This window comes from Loxodonta africana, chromosome 7 (assembly GCF_030014295.1).
Source record: "Loxodonta africana isolate mLoxAfr1 chromosome 7, mLoxAfr1.hap2, whole genome shotgun sequence".
In the NCBI taxonomy this organism is placed as follows: Eukaryota; Metazoa; Chordata; class Mammalia; order Proboscidea; family Elephantidae; genus Loxodonta; species Loxodonta africana.
In genome coordinates, this window is record NC_087348.1 from 129,635,363 (window position 1) to 129,657,657 (window position 22,295).

General features: G+C 39.4%; 1 protein-coding gene across 1 annotated transcript in view; it reads left to right on the forward strand.

Moving 5' to 3' along the window:
* The window catches only part of DDX10 (DEAD-box helicase 10), a 378,968-nt gene extending 357,306 nt beyond the window's left edge, over positions 1–21,662 (forward strand). Inside the window, exon 18 of the mRNA XM_003415620.4 lies at positions 19,537–21,662. Within this exon, the coding sequence (XP_003415668.1) occupies positions 19,537–19,714 (178 nt within the window). The 3' untranslated portion in view covers positions 19,715–21,662. The remainder of the gene's footprint in view (positions 1–19,536) is intronic.
* Positions 21,663–22,295: the final 633 nt, after the last annotated feature.

The window sequence follows — 22,295 nt, forward strand, 5'->3', positions numbered from 1 at the left end:
AGTTCACTGCTGAGAATTTGCATTTCCATCCCAGATAAACTGAATCAGAATCACATTTTAACAAGATCTCCAGGTGATTCTTATGTATAACTTCCTGGGAACTTTTTAGAAATACAAATTCTCAGCAGGGGTTCCAACTGAAATGAACAGGTTCAAAGCCCTGGGAGAAACTAAGGCATTGAGGGATAAAATAATTTGTCCATGGTCACAAGACAAGTTAGGGACAGAGCTACGTATTCTGCCTCAATTAAACAGATTCCCTAATTCTGATACCCCAATCAGCTTATATAAAATTACTCTGCTAAAAAAAAAAAAAATTTTTTTTTTTTTTTTGGCAGAAAACTTAGCTCGTCATTTCTGTGGATTTTGTAACATCATGGAATAGATGTTGGTCTGCTGGGAACTACCCAGAATCATGTGTTCTTGTCTGTAGTAAGTTTTGATGGACTTTTATACCCTTTTGGGACAAAAAGGCCTCAAGTATTACAATTGTGTTTAGGCTCATAAATGATTTTTCTTTATCTCCCAAGGAGTTCGTACAATGTCGTTATACTGCTTTCACAGTAAATAGCATTTTGAAAAGCTTGTATATGTGGTGCCAAACCAAGAAGTGGAGCGAGAAACTGCTGCATTATTTAAATCACATGCTACTTAAGAGTTAAAAATATTCACTTGATCTGTGTGTCTCTGCCATGTTGCCATATTTCTTCTACCCATTCTTTCAGCTGAAAGTATTTTAGTACCCATCACGTGCCAGGCGGGTACAGAGGATCGAAAATTAAACAAGAAATGCCTTCACAGAGTTTATAGTTCAGTGAAGGAGTCTTGGTTGCACAGTGGCTAAGTGCTTGCCTGGTTTGGACCCACCAACCGCTCTGTGGGAGAAGAGACCTGGAGATCTGCTCCTGTAAAGATTATAGCCTAGGAAATCCTGTAGGGCAGTTTTCCTCTGTTCTGTGTGTCGCTATGTATTGGAATCAACTCAGCAGCACACAACCACCACCACCTAGTTCGGTGGGGGTTACAGATAGAAAGCAATTACAGAACAGCGTGGTAGGTAAATGCTGCGATTTGTGCGCTGAGAGAATGTGTGTGTGTGTGTGTGTGTTGGGGTGGGAGGGTAGGGAGGAAATAAACACAGAGAGCATACAGTAATGGACTAGTAGTATAGTAATGGGCCAGGAAGAGCTTTCTGAAGAGAGTGATGTCTAAACTAAACATGAAGTAAGTTTAAGTCTTAATTGGGCAGGGAAAAAGGTAAATTGCCCTTCCAAAGAGTGTGTCCTTTGAAGTGAGACAAGAGTGTCATTGTGTAGAATCTTTAACCGTATTCCAATTAAACTCTTCTTTCAGTAAAATTGTTCCTTTTAGCTGTGCCTCAGAAGCTGAGAGATTTGGCTCTAAGCATGTAATATAAGATTAATTTGTGTATATCTAATAGCATTCATCATGTTTGGTTTGTGGCCATCTTCATGTGAATTGCTAATGGTGTGGAAATTTGCAAAGTATTGAATACAATAAAAAAGAAGCAGCTGGATGTTCCAAATATTCATTACCCGGTCAAATTAAGTTTTTAATATTTATAATCTTAATGTTTTTCAAACATAAAAAGAGAGAAAAAAGTTATGATTAGACTCTTACTACATTATTTCAATCTTTGCAGACTATAGTCCCTGACTAAAGCAGGTGATTTTTGTAAAGAATTGTTGTATGGTGGGGTGTCTGGTGGATTATTCTAGGTGGCATAAGATCAGTTACATCTGTAATCTGTACTGAGACTGTTGGCATGATTTAGAGGTGACAACATCTACATGGATTGATATCTTTTCCTGTACAGAGAAAATGTTGCACATTTCATACAGTTATCTTTTTTACCTAGCCTTACATAGTTCCGAACCAAAAGACTGATCAAGGTTTTTCATCTGTATGTTTGTTGATTTTTGTTTTGTTTTTATAAATATATTCCCTATTGGTTTTCTGGTTTTTTAATGAGTTTACCTGGCTTTAAAAGGAATCTCTTGTATGAAGGAGATGAACTTTTAATCTCTGTAGTGTCCAGTTCTGTGACATCCCTTCAGTACATTTTGCCCAGTAACTACTCTACTCTTCCAAGACTTCTAAGACTTTACAATCAACTTCCTAATAGTTGGAAGGCTTTTTGTCTGGAAAAGAAATGTGTCTGAACCAAATATGAGTTTCTGGGGAAGTAAAATTCCCAGAAAGCATTTTCATTTTTCCTCTTAAATGTTTTTGGTTGCGGCAGGAAATAGCACATTATATATTTGATATAAATTGCAGTGGAATCCTTGGTGCCGAATATTGGGAATGATAACTTTTTAAAAGAACTTTTTCTTACTCAGAGCCTAGGTGATTGTAAAAGGAAAAATAAGATTGACTACATTTTTCTCTTTGAAACTCCGAGAAGATGGGTGAATGGTTCAGGATCCCCGGTGAGCCATCCTTGCTAGCAGAGTTCTTTAGGCAGCCGCCCTAACTTTGGAGCCTGGCAACTTCGGTTTTCACTAAAAAGACTGTTGAGAATGAGTCTTGGGATCATCCTTTGTTCATTTTACATTGCTTCAATTAGAATACTCATGATCATGCCAGTTAACTCTATAATATCCCATCATTTAGTAACACCAGAATTTTTTGATCCATCTTCCCTGTTGCTGGAATTTTAGGTTTTATCTCCCCCCCCAAGAAAAATTCTTTTTAAAATTTTAAGAGGTTGCTTTTGTTTATAAGTTATTCTTTAATTTGCAACATTGTTGAGAATTGGGCTTTCTTTCTTTCTGAAGTCATTTGAAGGAATAATGAAGAGTGAGACTAAACTGTAAAACTTGATTTTGCCAGATAGTTGGAAAATTGGAGACATGCTTGGGTTGGTGATGATCTTGAATACTGAAAACTAATCAGTGAAAGAAGTTTGAGAGAGAAGCTGATGTGCTTCTGGGGAGCACAAGATGTCGCACATGCAGATTAGCAGCAAGAAAAACGTGTTGTATATACACCCTATTTGTTACGGGTGTTTAAAATATTAAATCTGGGAGAACAGAAATAATTTTGTATGTGTTCTAATTTGCTGCAGAGCAGGGATTCTTCACCTGGACTCTCAGGATGAACTTTAAGGAAATCATGAACACCCTGAAATGGTATGAAAATGATGGTGTAGGTGTGCCTGCCGCATAGACAGTTTCATGTGTTTATCTGAGGAAAGCGGTCTATGAGCAAAAGGAAGAAGAGAGAGAGAGGGTTGTCAGAACTTGTTGGCAGTCCTAAAGGATGTGTGCACGTTTTAAAGGAGGAAACACGTACAAGGGTCAGTGGTGTGATGTGCCGTCTTTTGCTTTCTATTTCCATCTTAGCACCCCCAGACTGTCCAACTTACTAGAATTCTGACCTGAGAGGACGTCTTTCCTCTGTTCTTGCAGTTAAGTTTATAGTGAACTCTGAGCCAATCAATCTTTTCTTTGGCGAAATTGTATTTACAAACCTGTTCTTAGTACTGAGCAGCTAGAGAAGAGACTCTAAAGATGTGATACATTTTCACTTCTATTTCTCCATCGGAGAAAAGCTGGGCAGATTTGGTGAATTGTACTGCAGTAAGTAAGCTCCATTGGGACCGTTGTGGTAGCCTTGTAAATTAAAATTTATGATAAGGGTCAAGGTGTCTGGCACAATATATTTGAATACCAAAGTACTAGTGCTTACGGATAAGTGTAAAGATTTGTTGCTTTTTGTTATTATTACATGCTCATTTATTAGTAGCTTTAAATTCTTTAGGAAAAATCCAAATTATGTTTACTGATATGAATGCAAGAAGGAGGGTCTTGTACAAACAGGACACAAGCTGGACACTTGGGTACTAGACTCCTCTCTCACAGTAGCTTTCCACAGCTCGTTTAGCAGCTTGCTGTAAAAGGACACTCCGGCGTTTCTGTGTAAATGAGCACTCACTGTTCTTTACCTCCAGTCACCCAACCTCAGCTTGCAGCTAGATCAATTGACAATTTCACTTGGCTTCTTTCCTTTGCATTCCAAAAAAGAGGTTGAAAAGCTAGGCACAGACTCCACAGTAAAGGAAGCGTCCTTTCCTCAAGTAGCGTTGTCCTGGCTTTTGTGAGATTTCTGAGTAGGCTTACACAGTGATGTCAATGCCCTATTTTATGTTGCAGCACATACGAACTTACACATGTACATGAATAAATGCAGCCACTACAGAAGTGAGGGGCACTAACACGGACATCGGGGCACTTTTTGGCTGTGTCTCTTCTCGAGTGTCTGGTGTACAGAATCCCCAGGGATTCCGGTTGCCATTTTATAACTTAATTATTGGAACTGCTTACCTCAGCATCCTTGAAAGTTTAGTGCTCACTCCACACTATGTCTTGTTTCTGAAAAGGGCTACGTACAGCAGGAAAGAAGTTGACAGGTTTTCCCAGCGGATCTTTTTCTTCTCTGATGCCGTGGCCACAGTCGTATCAGACAGGACGGAGAACATGCTTGAGACCTGGTGTAGTGCTTCTGACTGCATCATCCTTGCACCCCAAGGAATGTGGTTTCCAGGTTGCAGAGAACATTCTGATCTGATTTTATTGGACTTAATTCACACATCATTTATTTAAAGTATGCTGTTTAACAATGAGTGTTCTTACTATTCATGGCAGGTACCAATAATGACTTTCTTTTCTTGTTGTAATATACCGTTCGCCACACTCCCTCCCAGACCTTTAAGCCTGTTGGCTAAAGCTTCCCAAGAACTAGAGAGGGGATAAAAACTCAAGTGGAATAAGACCTAGGAGTTCCCTGTACATGGAAAATATATCAGTGAATCAGTCTCGTCCCCTTTTCCATTTTCTATCAATACATAGGAATTTAAACTATGTCTTGGTTTTTTACATAGCAATTTACACCATGTCTGACCCTGCCGGGATGGTCTCAGCAGCATCTGTATTACAACAATAGCTGCTCTAGCAGATATAAGATATGAATTACATGCCATTCTGTGAACCAAGAGACTGGATGACTTACCCTCATGCACCCCTGCATATATTGTTGTTAGGTGCCATCGAGTCAGTTTTGACTCATAGCAACCCTGTGAACAACAGAATGAAACACTGCCTGGTCCTATGCCATCCTCCCGATCATTGTTATGCTTAAGCCCGTTGTTGCAGCCACTGGGTCAATCCATCTCATTGAAGGTCTTCCTCTTTTTTGCTGACACCTCTGCTTTACCAAACATGATGTCTTTCTCCAGGGACTGCCCGCTCCTGACAACGTGTCCAAAGTATGTGAGACATAGTCTCACCATCCTTGCTTCTAAGCAGTGTTCTGGTCATACTTCTTCCAAGACAGATCTGTTCATTCTTTTGGCAGTTCATGGTATATTCAGTGTTCTTCTCCAACATCACAATTCAAAGGCATTAATTCTTTGGTCTTCTTTTTTTTTTTTTTTTAATAATTTTTATCGTGCTTTAAGTGAAAGTTTACAAATCAAGTTAGTCTCTCACACAAAAACCCATATACACCTTGCTACAGACTCCCAATTACTCTCCCCGTAATGAGACAGCCTGCTCTCTCCCTCCACTCTCTCCTTTTCGTCAGCTTCTAACTCCCTCCACCCTGTCATCTCCCCTCCAGGCAGGAGATGCCAACATAGTCTCAAGTGTCCACCTGATCCAAGAAGCTCACTCACTCCTCGCCAGCATCCCTCTCCAACCCACTGTCCAGTCTAATCCATGTCTGAAGAGTTGGCTTTGGGAATGGTTCCTGTCCTGGGCCAACAGAAGGTCTGGGAGCCATGACCACCGGGGTCCTTCCGGTCTCAGTCAGACCATTAAGCCTGGTCTTAAGAGAATTGGGGGTCTGCATCCCACTGCTCTCCTGCTCCCTCAGGGGTTCTCTGTTGTGTTCCCTGTCAGGGCAGTCATCGGTTGTACCTGGGCACCGTCTAGTTCTTCTGGTCTCGTGCTGATGTAGTCTCTGGTTCATGTGGCCCTTTCTGTCTCTTGGGCTCGTAATCACCTTGTGTCCTTGGTGTTCTTCATTCTCCTTTGATCCAGGTGGGTTGAGACCAATTGATGTATATTAGATGACTGCTTGCTAGCGTTTAAGACCCCAGACACCACTTTTCAAAGTGGGATGGCAGAATGTTTTCTTAATAGATTTTATTATGCCAGTTGACTTAGATGTCCCCTGAAACCATGGTCCCCAGACCCCTGCCCCTGCTACACTGGCCTTCAAAGAATTCAGTTTATTCAGGAAACTTCTTTGCTTTTGGTTTAGTCCAATTGTGCTGACCTCCCCTGTATTGTGTGCTGTCTTTCCCTTCACCTAAAGTAGTTCTTATCTGCTATCTAATTACTCCTCTCCCACTTGCCTCCCTCCCTCCCCCCTCTCGTAACCACAAGACAGTGTTTTCTTCTCAGTTTAAACTATTTCTCAAGTTCTTATAATAGTGGTCTTATACAATATTTGTCCTTTTGCAACTGACTAATTTCACTCAGCATAATGCCTTCCAGGTTCCTCCATGTTATGAAATGTTTCACAGATTCCTCACTGTTCTTTATCGATCCGTAGTATTCCATTGTGTGAATATACCATAATTTATTTATCCATTCATCCATTGACGGGCACCTTGGTTGCTTCCATGTTTTTGCTATTGTAAACAGTGCTTCAGTAAGCATGGGTGTGCATATATCTGTTCACGTAAAGGCTCTTATTTCTCTAGGATATATTCCAAGGACTGGGATTGCTGGATGGTCTTCTGTTTTCACTGTCCAGCTTTGACATGCATATGAGGCAATTCAAAATACCATGGCTTGGGTCAGGAGCATTTTAGTCTTCAGGGTGACATCTTTGCTTTTCAACATTTCAAAGACGTCTTTTGCAGCAGATTTGCCCACTGCAATGTGTCTTTTGATTTCTTGACTGCTGCTTTCATGGGTGTTAATTGTTGACATAAGTAAAATGAAATCCTTGACAACTTCAGTCTTTTCCCCATTTATCATCATGTTGCTTATTGGTCCAGTTGTGAGGATTTTTGTTTTCTTTATGTTGAGATGTAATCCATACCGGAGGCTGTGGTCTTTGATCTTCATCAGTAAGTGCTTCAAGTCCCCTTCTCTTTTCAGCAAGCAGTGGTTTGTCATCTGCATAATGCAGGTTGTTAATGAGTCTTCCTCCAATCCTGATACCCTGTTCTTTTTCATATAGTCCAGCTTCTCGTATTATTTGCTCAGAATACAGATTGAATAGGTATGGTGAAAGGATACCATCCTGACACACACCTTTCCTGACTTTAAACCACGCAGTATCCCCTTGTTCTGTTTGAATGACTGCCTCTTGATCTATGAGCACAATTAAGTGTTCTGGAATTCCCATTCTTTGCAGTGTTATCCATAATTTATGATCCACACTGTCAAATGCCTTTGCACAGTCAATAAAACACAGGTAAACATCTTTCTGGTATTCTCTGCCTTCATCCAGAATCCATCTGACATCAGCAGTGACATCCCTTGTTCCACATCTTCTTCTGAATCCATCTTGAATTTCTGGCAATTGTATGTCGATACATTGCTGCAGCCGCTTTTGAATGACCTTTAGCAAAATTTTACTTCCTTGTGATATTAATGATATTGTTCAATGATTTCTGCATTCAGTGGGATCACCTTTCTTGGGAATAAGCATAAATATAGATCTTTTCCAGTCATTTGGCCGGGTAGCTGTCTTCCAAATTTCTTGGCATAGTTGAGTGAGTACTTCCAGTGCTGCATCCATTTGTTGAAACATCTCAATTGGTATTCTGTCAATTCCTGGAGTCTTGTTTTTCACCAGTACCTTCATTGCAGCTTGGACCTCTTCCTTCAGTTCCATTGGTTCCTGCTTATAAGGTACGTCCTGAAGTGGTTGAACATGGACCAATTCTTTTTGGTATAGTGACTCTGTGTGTCCCTTCCATCTTCTTTTGATGCTTCCTGAGTCATTTAATATTTTCCCCATGGAATCCTTCAGTATTGCAACTCGAGGCTTAAATTTTTTTTTCAGTTCTTTTAGCTTGAGAAATGCTGAGCGTATTCTTCTCTTGGTTTTCCATCTCCAGGTCTTTGCACATGTCATTATAACTCTTCCCTTTGTCTTCTCGAATTGCCCTTTGAAATTGTCTGTTCAGCTCTCTGCTTCATCATTTCTTCATTTCGCTTTAGCTACTTGACATTCAAGAGCAAGTTTCAGAGTCTCTCATCTGTATTATAACAATAGCTACCGTAGCAGATGTAAGATACGAATTATATGGCATTCTTTGAACCAAGAGACTGGATGACTTACCCTCGTGCACCCTTGCATATAGTGGGAAAATATTAATCTGTGTGCGTATTGTCATAAATTTTGTAACATGGGCAGAAGTTGGAGTTTTGTGAAATTAAGTCTGTGATAGGACAAAGGCAGGTCCTTTGACACTGTGGACTCAGGTAGGCAGACCTGAGTCTGGATCATACCTTCTTCTACAAGCTGTGAACGTTAGGTAAATTACTTAATCTCTCTGATCCTCACTTTTCTTCATGAGTCAAATGAAGATAATTCTTATTTTGCAAGATTATTGTGAAGGCGTAACAAACATAAGACAGACAGCAGTATATGACATATAATAAAGTAAATGGTAGTCATCTTAATAATTAAGAGCAAAACTGTGGTAGAAGGAGCTTTTTAAAAAGTATATACATTTACAAGTATAAAATGTAATGTCTTCTAGAATATTTACATTCCATTATCTCCTTCAGCAAAATCATTCATTAAGCTCCGAGGTACACAAAGCAACAGTCACTATATTTAAAATAGCCTGCAATAATATCCTACAGACTGGGTGGAAATACTGAGTGATATAGTGAAAATGATATCATGTAACATACATACCCTATTCAACATGTGGATGGAGAGTCCATATTACCCAGTTGGAGTGTGGGAAATGCCCTTATCTGTCTGCCTCCTTCTTGTACATTCCCATTACGCAGGCATTCAATGAACTGAATCTTTACCTATGCCTTTCAAAGAGCAATCAAGGAGACAGCCTGAATCCTAGCCCTCATAGACTTTACAGTCCAGTGAGAAAGACAGACCATAAAGATGTAAACAGAAGTAGAAGAGAGATGCTAATAAGGGCCATGAAAGATCAAACTGTAGGGTGATGAGAGTGGGATTAGGAGAGTTCACTTTAGATGAGGTAGTTAGAAAAAGCCCCTGTGAGGTGGGACCTGAAGAGTTATTGAAAGCCTTCTCTTTAAGTAAAGAAGGAGTCATTCATTGCTTGACAGTTTATTAAAATTAGAATGACCATGACTGTACAATTATGTATGTTCCTGACAGAGAAAATTCCTCTGGTTCTTTTCATCCCATCATCCCATGTGTCTTTCCTGAGTGTGATGCTTGCTAGCTTCATGGGAAGGCGAAGAATATTAGGAAAAGCTGTTGTTCTAGTCCATAAAATGGCAACTCTTTAGAAAGGAGTATGCCAGCATGAAGTTTATGAGAACAGGAAAGTGACGTTGATATGGCTGAGTACTAGAAATAAAGACTGGATTAGGTAATTTGGGTTATGTATTAAAGAAGCACATAGTTCTTTGGGGTTAAGAAAAGAAAACTGTAAATGTATTTTATATTTAATAATTGAATTAGGTATAATGTGATGTAGTAACTCTTTGAACTATAACAACTTTTATAGTTTAAATAAAACTGTTTTTAATTTGTAAAATATAGTAGGCCCTTACAATAAAATGGTTTATTTTTAAACAGATTCTGGTTATATACTAGGTTAAATCCTATTCCCCTAAATAATGAAATTAGCACAGCCCTTCCTTATGAATGGAGCTGCCTTTCCAAAACTGTCTTCTCGACCTTTCAAAACTAAGGTTTCTTGTCTGAGATAAGGCTAATGATAATACCTGCCTCATAAGGCAGTGGAGTTAAATGAACAGTAAGTGTTAACTGTAATCATTGATCGCCTTCATCTTCTCTTTTTCACCAAAGACTAAAGTTACTATTGGTCCTTGTTGAGGACCTTCACCTATCAGGCACCCAGGTTGTCTCCAGGGCTTCAACCCCCCCTCTGCCCCTTTTGAACCCCTGCTGAGAATTTACATTTCTAGCAAGTTTCAGGGATGTTAATGCTGCTGGTTAGGGACCAGTTCCAAGAATCACTAGCAGAGCAGTGGTTCTCAAAATTTATTACACGTAAGAATCACTGGGGATCTTGTTAAAATGTAGATCCTGATTCAGTATATCTGGGGGTGGAAATGCAAATTCTCAGCAAAAGTTCTAATCTATTTGAAGCCCAGGTCATCTCTGTCCTCTTATAGCTTCTGTCCTAGGCTCTTCCCCATCAAGGCCCTGAAGTTCACAATATCCCTTCCCTATTGACCCAGATTCCCAGGAATTCTTTCCATTTGTAGGTCCATATCACTGGGACAAGGGCTTAGCTCCCCAAACTTGAGTTATGGTTTTATGGTTCAGTTCATCTTAAGTTAGTAGGTTTTCACCTTATATGATAAAAGCCAGTATAACCCAATTAACCCATTAACAAAAAATGTAAGATGCTTCTCACCATTGGAAGCTGGAGAAGCAGAAACTTACATTTATTATATACCTACCGTGCATATATCGGAAACCCTGGTGGCGTCGTGATTAAGAGCTACAGCTGCTAATCAAAAGATCGGCAGTTCGAATCCACCAGGCACTCCTTGGAAACTGTATGGAGCAGTTCTACTCTGTCCTGCAGGGTTGCTGAGTCGGAATCAACTCGACGGCAACAGGTTTGGGTTTTTTTTAAATGCATATTTCAACTAAATATTGACATCATTTTACAAATTTGGAAGTTGATGCCCTGTGAGTTTAAACCATTTTCCCAAGTTTTAGGCAGTTGCTAGGGGGCAAACCAGGTCTGAATGACTTCAACCCATGTCCTTTCTTCTATACTAGGACTTTTTAAAAAAATATTAACAATAGTTGCATCGCTGTTAAATAACTGATTTTAAAAAGCAAACATTTCAACATTAAATGGGCAGAACAAAAAAGGAGATATCTTTCACATTATGAGATATATATATATTCCAGAGAAATCACATGTAAAGTTAAAAAAAAAAAAAAAAAAGTCCACAATATACTGTGTTCAACTCAAGAGAGGGGATTACAAGCAAGAGCCAAAACATGAGGTACTTGATATTATAAAATACCTTTGGCAATATACCTTGAGGAAACTAAAGATCTTTCTTAGGCACCCACTTACGGTTTTTCCTAATTTTGTTAGCATTCGGAGCCCATGGCTCAGTTTTATCTACAGGTCACTGTAGCCTAGATGCTTTCATTTTCCTGCTCTGCCAGTCTAATAACCCTCTCAAAGAAAGCAGTGAGGTTAGACTGCTACTTTAGGAGCTATTTTTAGTGAGCCAGTGAAAGCTTCTAGAACAGAGATCAGCAAATGTTTCTGTAAAGAGCCAGATAGTAAATATTTTAGATCTGGGGCATACTCAACTCTGCTAATGTAGTGGGAAAGCAGCCATGGACAATACATAAGTGAATGGATGTGGCTGTTCCAGTAAAACTTTTTTTATAAAACAGGCACTTTGGCACATTTGACCAACAAGTATAATTTCCCAAGCAAGTCCTGCTTTAGGAATAACCACTTTCTTTTTTATGTTAGTAATCCAACTCTGTAATCTTGTTGAAAAGCTTTATGTATCTGCAGAATTTATCTTTTTCCCGATTTTGTATACAGGAACCACTTTTTTTCCTGTCTTCAGTCTTTAAGGATCCTCTACCATTCTCCATTGTAAGAGGGTTTTCAAGTTCTTTTAGCACCCAGCATGTAATTCTCAAGACCCAGAGACTTACCTCATTTTCAGCAGCCCACAGGAGCTTCATATAGTCCACTCATTTTAGGTTTCATTTCCTAGATACCATTTTTTCTTGTATCCTTATTAGTCCAAAGTTTTTTCTCTTTAAAAGAAGAAGGAAAAAATATATATATATATATATGACAGAGAGAAAAGTAAAAATTGAGGATTTGCTTTTTGGCTTTGTTTTCCATCTATTTGAGTTAATACTTCATCTTCTGTCAAACATGAAAGCAAATTTAATTTCAACTTTCTTTAGCATTATTGGTAATTAAGCATTTGCTTATTTTACCCTGGATGTTTGGTCTGTGTCTTAGCCGTCTAGTGCTGCCATAACAGACATAACACAAGTGGTTGGCTTTAACAAAGAGAAATTTATTTTCTCACAGTCTAGTAGGTTACAAGTCCAAATTCAGGGCCTCTGCCTCCAGGGGAAGGCTTTCTCTCACTGTCAGTTCTGGAGGAAGCTCATTGTCCTTAATCTTCCTCTGGTCGAGGAGCTTCTTTAGTGCAGGGACCCGGGGTCCAAAGAATGCACTCTGCTCCTGGTGCTGCTTTCTTGGTGGTGTGAGGTCCCCCACTCTCTGCTGGCTTCCTTTTCCTCTTATCTTTTGAGAGATAAAAGGTGATGCAGGCCACACCCCAGGGAAACTCCATTTACCTTGGATCAGGGAGGTAACCTGAGTAAGGGTGGTATTGGAATCCCACCCTAATCCTTGCAACATAAAATTACAATCACAAAACGGAGGACAGCCACACAATACTGGGAATCATGGCCTAACCAAGTTGATACACATATTTTTGGGGGGACCCAATTCAATCCATGACAATTTGCTGACAGCAAACTACCCTGAGTCCAAAGTCTAGCGCAATGCTGGGAGACCACCATTTCCACTGTTACTGCATGTCTTATGGAACTTGGTGTTTTTGTCTTGGGGCCACAGTAATTTGCTTAACTGATCTATGTACTTTGTTGAGGGTTAGGTTTTGACATCTCTCAAAGTTTTAAAAAGGTAATAGTTTTATGTTATTGCAAAAAAATCCACTTCTGTGTAATGGAAGAATGCAGTGGTGGAAGAATACCTAGGAGGGCACTTAACCCAGAGTGAGATGGTCAGAGAGAGCTTCCCAGAGGATATGACACCAGAGCTGAGTTAGGTGAACCCCAAAAAAGAAGGGAACAAATGGTGAAGCATAAACTGGTTGCCGAGGCACGGAGAAAACTTAGATGGATTTGAGAGAAATAAATGAAATGACCAATTAAATTTAGGATGTAAAGGAGAAGGTGGTTCAAGGACGGCTTCCAGGATTTTAGTGGGGTAGTACTATTCACTCAGAAGGGAAGTATAGAAGGAAACACAGATTTGGGGAAAACATATAATAGTGGGGGCATGTTTAGTTTGAGGTGCCTTTGAAAATGCAGGTGGAGATATCCAGGAATTGGTTGAATATGTTGATCTGGTGGTCAGGAAAGAAATTTAGGCTGAAGACGTGTATTTTTAAGTTGTTATGGAAGACAGTGAAATATTGAACAAGATGAGAATACTGAAAACGAGTATGTAAAATGAGAATAGTAGAGGGCCAAAGATAAAACCAGGAAAAATCAACACTTAAGTAATGGACAGAGTAAGAGGACACAAAGAAGGTACAATCAAGGAGGTGTAGTAGTTACCTATTAGTACTTGAAATTTAGTTGATTGCCCAATTACATCTCAATACAGTAGTTGCAGTAACGGTAAAATTTTAACAGTCTGCTGTCCATTAACTCAGCAGAAGTCATTTTTTGGGAAAATGAGTTACTGGGTTTAGCCATAATTTGATCGTTTATGTAATTTTGAGAAACATGCAATACCAGGATTTAGAACACCCGGCACTTACATCATTAAAAACAGAAACAGAAGATTGGTCAGCAGACAGGAGCCCGTGTACCCCAGACTCCCCTGAGTGCTCGCCTCTGTAACTCTGTTGGAAATTTAATTAGAAGGAAAATCTGTTGCAAGTTTGCCTTCTGCATTGCAGAGGTAGTAAATCTCAGGGCATAAAGCAACCTCAACAAAGTCCCGATTTCTACCATTCAGACAAATGGACATTTATCAAATGACTTTTTTATTCAGATCTTTTCCAGAGATGAAGAAGGCAAACAGCCCCAGACCTCAAAAAACTGCTAATTTAGTAGGCATAGTGAAGTAGGCACACAAATTCCTGTCCTATCATTCAGGATCCATGCCACAAGAGGCACAAACAGCACACAAAGTGGAATTGTGCAACAGGGGAACTTTGAGGAGGGGGTGATGTTTGAATTGGGTTTTGAGGATAGGAAGGATTTAGATAGTTGGAGAGCAGGAAGGGGAATTCCAAATGGGGACCCAATAAGTTGAGAGCATGTTCAGGGAATGAAAAGTAGGCCAAAAGAACAGAGGGTGCATAATGCAGAACAGGTTACAGAGGCAGACTTATCCCATATTGCTATATCCTAAAGGATTATACTAAACAGCCTTTCTGGGGAGCTACTGTAAACTTTGTGAAGAATTTTAAGCATCAAGCTGTGCTTTACAAAGACCACTCTGCTAAGTACACACAGGGCAAGCAGGAATGGAGGGAGTGTGCTGCATGGGAGATGGGAACAAGAACCTTGATCTAAGAGTACATACTTGTTTTTAAACTTCTTCCTTTTTTCTTGGGTTGGAGAGGGAGGAGAGGGGGAGATGGGCATGGAAAGCACTATTAAATGGCTTCCTTTAGAAGCCTAATATGTAAAAGCAAAAAAGTGAAACTATTAGAAACTGTGACAGATTTCCCCATGTGGTCCATGGAGCACAGTTCTTGAGTCTAAAACAGTGATTCCCCACCTTTTCATCATCACGACGGACTTTCATTTTCAAACGTTAAGGGTCCCATGTTTTGAAAGATTTTTGTCTTTCAAAGAAACTTAGTACTTTTACACATTTGTTTTATTTGAGAAGACATAGTCTTCAATTCATCTAACCTTCTGAACTGTCAAGTGTTTACAAAGGTCAGTTAATGTAATTCTAGCCAAAATCAAAGAAATGCAACACATTAATTGGCACACGATTGCAGGTTTTTTGAATTAACTAAAAATAGCCCACAGCCCATCTGTCCTGACCTAAGAACTCTCCTCCTCCCCACACTTCTGTAGAGCTCAGCCATCGAAAGAACAAACACCTTCTGTATATGCTTCTGAGCTTTGTGGAATTACAAAGAATAATTGACATATATCCAGCTCCCCAGGACTGTTTCCTTTAGATTTATTTTATTCTCTTTCTTACTGCAAAGAGTAATATAGGCTTATCACAAAAAAAATCAGAAGATATATATACTAGCAAAAAGAACAGTAAAAAAAAAAATCCAGATCGTTTTCTGTGCAAATATCTTTTTTTTTTTTTTTTTTAAGCAAAGACGGGCTCTCCTTTCATATTGGTTTTATAACTGTTTTCAGTGTTAATAAGGAAATTTCTGCAACATTGTTTTTACTGGCTGCATAGTATTTATATTTTCATAATTTCTTTAATTAAACCCTTATGGCTGGAGTTTTCAGTTTCCGGCTTTTTGAAATTACAGATCGCTTTGTCTTGATTATCCTTGTAGCAAAATCATTATAACCAAAAAAAAAAAAAAAAGCCATTGCCTTTAAGTCGATTCCAACTCATAACGACCCTATAGGACAGAGTAGAACTGCCGCATAGGGTTTCCAACGAGCGGCTGGTGGATTCAAACTGCCAACCTTTTCGTTAGCCGCCTGAGCTCTTTACCACTGTGCCACCAAGTGCTCCAAATTATTTCCTTGGGATAAATATCCAGGAGAGAAATTGCTGTCTTTACATACTTTAAAGACTTTTGAAAGGTGCTGTCAAATTGCCCTCCAGAAAAGTTGTACTAATAGTTTTTATTCCCATCCAGGAGTTTACATTCTGGTTGGGAGCAAGATGCATAGAGGTTAAAAACAAAAAATCACTCTAGCATCAGAAAGTAGCAGTTCTAGGTGCAAAATGACTAATAAACAATTAGAGCTATAGGAATTTAAGAGGAAGTTGAGATGGCTCTTGAAAGGCTAGGGAGGACCCTGAAGGAGGGAGGGAGTGCCACATTCACAGAGAGAAGCAGGTGGGAAAGCAGGAAGAGTGTCCACTGATCTTAAGAGTAAAGACCATGAGTGAGGAGAGCTGGGAAGAAGGACTGGGAGGGAAGACTGACACACACATTGGGTTTCCAAGGCTGTAATCTTTACAGAAAAAGACTGCCACATTTTTCTCCCTCAGAGCAGCTGGTGGATTCAAAAAGCCGACTTTTTGGTTAAGAGCCAAGTGCTTAACCACTGCACCACCATGACACACCAGCCATTAGTAATTAAGTCTCTTTTTACTTGGACTATTGAAAGATTTATAGCTCTAAATTCTTTTACTTTGGTTGTTTTTACAGCCGTAGTGGAGCTTTTAGTATTCTGAGCCATGCTTTTCCTTTTTAAGTTGTGTTCTATTAACCGGTATGTTGTGCTGTCTTAACATTAAGCAGTATTGTGGTTATTTTTTATACTTGTCTCATAAATTTGAAGAATGTGGAAAGAGTTCAGGCCCTGATGGCTCAGAGAAATACTGATAGAAAGATAAAATGCAGAGCTCAGGCTCAGATTCTCTGTCCTGTTTTTGGACCACTACCTAGTTGTTTTTTTTTTTTTTTTCTAGTTGTCAGGCACATTGTGAGCCACTTTACCTCCTTTGGTCCAGTGGAGGACCTTTATTTCATGAGGAGAACTCATAGGGGTGTTACAGCCTGCTTCCAACCTAGATTGCATTTCATTCTTAAAGCAGACCTGTTACCTTCAGAATGTTCATCCATCCATTTGGTCAGCTGCACCAGTGGTGTGCTGCTGTGGGGCACCTAACAGAACCTTTGATTGAAAGAGACAAGAGCCCCCTCCAGCACTTCCAGAAAATAATTTAAGAACCAACTAACTAGAACTCACTAGTACACCATCTTAGGCTGTTAATAGATCATAAAGAAGCCCTAGTCCTTAATTGTATCCAGTAAACTCCTAGTGAGCGTTACCATATTTTTATGCAAATAACACATACCTTGTATGGTTTTTACTAACCACCCATTATTTTCCTAGGCATGCTGTGCATGTCATATGTGTGTGGATGTGTTATATGCGAAAGTATGGTTAAAAAAAGGGGTCAGAAACCTTCTGCTTTATTCATCAGGATGTAAATAAAACAGAAGCGTCCAGTGCTGCACCATTTGAAAGAGGCCTTTTCTGAAGAGACTAGATTGTAGCCATATTTTGCTTTCTGTTTACTAATTGCATTCTAGGTTCATTTCATTATCACCTTTTTTGGTGAATCATCTATGGAATACCCATACTATTGCCTAATAATTAATGTCTGTACAAATTATCATTTACTTGCTGTATAAAGTAGTATAGGTTGCCTTTCTGTAATTTGAACTGGTCCACAAAGCATCAAAGCTGCTAATTGTGAAAATATTTGGGCTACATCAGTTTCCCGTCTTCCTTTATCATCTGAGCCATCTATTCTTGCAGGGAATGGAACGTGCAGGAGCCCATTAACAAAGGGTGCATTAGTATAGTCCACTAATGAGGCTGTCTCTGATGATTTGTTCTGAGACACATTTGAAATATAGGCAAAGGCAGAAGTCAGTATTGTACCAAATAAATCATGGCTGCGGCCCAGTGGGATTGGCCCAGAGCTGTCTGGACTCATAAACAGATTAAGGCTCAATACTTTTTTTTTTTTAATTATTTGAATTCTTTGCTGACTGAATTCCCATCATGGAGTAGTCTTTCATGTTCATCTCTCCAGGCATCCTTTTAAAATTCAGTTGCTTGAGGGCTTAAATAACCTCCTGGTGTCATTTATTTAGTTTGTCTTTCCTCCAGTAGTGAGAGAGAATGGCTGAGTCTCACAGCCTTGGGTACTTCTGGGAGGTGAACGGGGAATTAGTGTACAGTTCTACTTTACGCTGGTCAAATAGGGATATGCTGATCAGGCACCTGTGCCTTGACATCCAGGCTGTCTCCTTATAGAGTGATGGAGTCCATTGTAGCTTCAGCGGTTTGTTCTCTTTTGGAATACACCGTATGTTTGGGATGTAATATTTCTGTGATGATAAATTTTATGCTTATTATTATATACAGTCAGTGTAAGAATATTTGAAAGGGAGTGAAATGGTTTATAGACAGAAAGGACGCTAACATTCACTGAGCAGTACTAGGTGCTCTCATTTATTTAATTGCATGTAATTCTCACAACAATTCTGCTAAGTAAGTTAGTGTAATCTTCCTCTTTGCAGAAAAGGAAACTGAGACTTAGAAATATTAGTGACTGGCCAAAGTCTCACATTGTGTCTACTCCAAAGCCAATGCTCTTTCCACAACTAATTCTTTCAGTCACTCTCTTCTGGATGTTGACTTAAATGAGACATTTGGATCTGGGTTTGAATCTCAAGGATGTAATCTGGGACAAGTCATTTAACCTTTCTTAACCTTATTATAGAATAAAGCTAATGTTCCCCCCACCAACAGTTTCCATGAAGATTAAATGACGCGATATATGTGAAGTCGGTAGCACAATGCCGGGCCCTTAGTAATCCCATAATAAATGGTAGCTACTGTTATTGCTAGTGTATAGGTTTTTTATTTTATAGAATGACTGCTGTCTGGAGGCCCTGTATCCAATAATTAGGTCATTTTTAAACTTGATATTTCAAAATGCTTTGAATATGTTGTTTTGCTTTTTCTATTTTTATCAAGTGATTTTTTCTGCCTTCTCACATTAGCTTTACTTTTATGGTTTATGCCTTGGGTATACGCAGAATACTGAAATAATATTTATGTTTGGGTTAGACTATTTATAAGGAGCCCTGGTGGCACAGTGGCTAAGTGCTCAGCTGCTAACCAGAATGTCAGTGGTTCGAACCTGCTAGCGCACTCCGTGGGAGAAAGATGTGGCAGTCTGCTCCCATAAAGATTTACAGCCTTGGAAACCCTATGGGGTTGTTCTACTCTGTCCTATAGAATTGCTATGAGTTAATCGACTTAATAGCAGCAGGTTTGGTTTGGTTTGAGACTATGTATATATGTTAGATATTAATTTTTAAATGGGGAAAATCAATTTGAACTCTTAAGCAATTCATAATGTAATATTTCAAGTTCTATTTTCTTTGTGATCTGTATGACAGAATTGAATGTAATAGAGATAGTAGAATCAGTACCTGGTATTCTGGTATGTTAACCAGGAAATTGCTACCTAAAAGATAAACCTAACTTTAAGTAGGTATGGTTTGATATGGTAGACCAGTCTGAAGGCCCTGTGGGGTTTCTCAGCATCCTTAAATTGGGGGTAATATAGCCATAGCTTCCTCGAATTATTGTGAGGATCATATGATACAATGTGTGCCATGAACCCTGCACTGTGGCAGGCCCTTTCTCCTCATCCACTGATGTGAAAGTACTTACTTATGACACAGGTAGCCTGATGTTACGGTTTCTTTCCCTCTTGAATAATTATACTGCTGTTACCAACTATGTGTTATTGATTATTTTGTCCTATTTGGTTGCTTTCATAATGATGAATTTAAATATCTTAAAATATAAATAATTGGATTTTTTTCCCACCAGTGATACCAAGAAGCAGCAGGGAATGAGAAAAAGGAACAATAGTAAAATAGAAGACACGGGACCACCAAGTCGTAATAGAAAAAAGGCCAAGTGGGAGACATTAGAGCCTTTGGATACGGGCCTATCTTTAGCAGAAGACGAAGAGTTGGTGTTACATCTACTTAAAAGTCAAAGCTAAATAGTTCCTGCTTTTGTCTTCTTCTTGAAACCATGGGTCATGATTGTGTGGACAAGAAGTTGGAAATAATTGGCTTTAGGTCATTCCAGTAACACAAGTCCTGCACCCAAAGGACCCATTCTCCAGACAGAAGTGATTGTTTGTGTAAGCCACTTTCGCAGGACGTGGTTGCTCCCTCACACAGTAAACCCAGAGTTAGAGTGGACTCTAACATTTCCTGATCACATTTTCCAGCATGTGCTCCGTTAGACTTTATCCGTGGATTCCTAAATCTCGTCACTGGAAATGCTTCCTTTGTTTTACCATCAAGTTCCAGAGATCTTATTCCATTGTTTGAAATTCCCGTCTTGCTTACCATTCAAAAATTTCTATGTATTGTTGAACAGAATTGCTAACAATTTAGTTGTATTTAATACCTCCAGAGTATGATGGACCAGCCCTGAGAAAAAAATGAGTATTTTTAAATTGAGATGATAAAAAAATAAACATATTTCCTATAAAATAAAATATGAATGTTTTCATTGTGTCCAGTAATAGAAGAACTCCCTGAAGGGGAGGTTTTTTAGGTTAAAAATTTAGGTTAGGTTAAAATGCTTTGCCAATGCCTGCAACAGTGAATTCATCATGTTGTCGAGTCACTCTTCTCACAGTTATCACTCAACACTTGCAGACTTGTAGTGTTAGGGCCTGAATCTGAAGACCTTGTGACTTAAAACCTCATCTCTTACTTAGGACACATTAACGTTAGGTCTTCTGCACCTGTCCTTTTCAGCAGGTGTACAGATCCCCACCCAGAGCCAGGTTCTGATAATGAGTCAAAAGCAAAGCAAGACAGAGTCTCTTTTTTGTTACAAATAACTCCCAGATTCTTCAAAGAAAAAGGACATGGTAAAGAAATCTGGGCCTTGGCGTGAAACCAGTGATTTTATCATAGATTTGTCACGCTCTCACTATTCTTTTCTTACTTCCCACGTCACATAATAATACAGAAAAATAATTCCAGTGACAGGTGCAAATCAATTCTGAATCCGAGGAAGGCAACTGATGGCAAATGCTTACTGAGTTAAATGGACAGTAATAAACCGAGGTAGTTTTAAAGAGCTACTTAGCACATTGCTCCATCACCTGCGGTAGGAACGATACAGAGTGATGACATGGTTATAAAAGGAGGGAAAAGAAAGCCAGATGAGGAAGAAATTGGGAGTATAACAGCCTGTGAAGATTTTTAAATTAAGGTTTCTGGGGAAGAATCTGTTGGCCTTGAATGTTCTCAAAGGATGTATGATGCAAAAGTGGATAAACTAAAGGTTTACCATTGAATTCACTCTGCGGTTTTAGATTTTGTTTTTTCTAACCCAAATAAAGAATTACGACATTTAAATTATTCTCTTCATCTGAACATAGAATAAAATATAAGGTTCTTGGCTCACTGTAAGTCTATACTCAAAAAATGGATATATACTGAAGAAGTCCAAATTAGCTACTGTTTTTAGCTACCCATTGAGCTTTTTGACCCACCCCCTTTTTTTGTGGGAGTAGACCCTATCATGTCTTGACACCCACGGTGGGCACATGACCCAAATCTGGCCAGCTATGGTAACCCATTCTCCTAGACAGAGAGATTGGACCAGGGGTGAGTATAATACCGAGGCAGGGATGACTAGACTCCCGTAAGAGTGAAAGGCAGATGGTAGACATAAGTTTCTTACGTGGGGAGTTTACTAAAGGAGGAGGGTGTGACTGAGGCTGATGCTGAGAGGCTGTGCAACACCTGGAGGTGAGCAGAGTAAAGAGAGAAGAGCGAGCCCTGAGGGCATCACACAAGCTGCTGTCCCTGGGCTTCCCAGTTCTGTTGCGAGTCAATACGTTTCTTTTTTACAAAACTACTTTGGTTGTAGTCTGTCCCAAGAACAGAAGGGATCCTACTAACATATACATTTTAGGGGATTTTAGTTTGTTGATTTTGAAAAGTAGAACATCAGAACGGTGTTGATGGAAAACTCAATATTACATGATAAAAAAAAAACTGTTGCCATGGAGTCGATTCCAACTCAGTGACCCTTTAGAACAGAGTAGAACTGTTCCATAGCGTTTCCAAGGAGCGGCTGGTGGATTCGAACTGCCGACCTTTTGGTTAGCAGCCAAGCTCTTAACCACTGCATCCTCAGGGCTCCAACAACACATAATACTGTATTACTGTTTAGCAAGCATCACTCCTGCCCTTTCCCTCCTTTGGACTTACCAGAAGCACTCACTTTTGTTGGGCTTGGCCTGGCGGCTTGCTTTAGCCAATGGAATGTGGTGGCAGTGACCATGCATGGATTGTCAGCAGAGACCTTAAGATGCATTGGCATTTCCTTCAGCCTGGGCCGAAAATGAGAAGACACGAGAAGCAGACCTGCAGCCACCCTGCAGGCACCACAGCCAACTCTCAAACCTGTGGACAAGAAATAACTATTGCTGTAATCCACCAAGACATGGGAGTTTACTTGACAGCGTTATCACAGTAAAACCTGACTAACACACAAAGTGAGAGAAACGTGTAACCAATGAAAAGAGCATTCATTAATTCAATAAATTC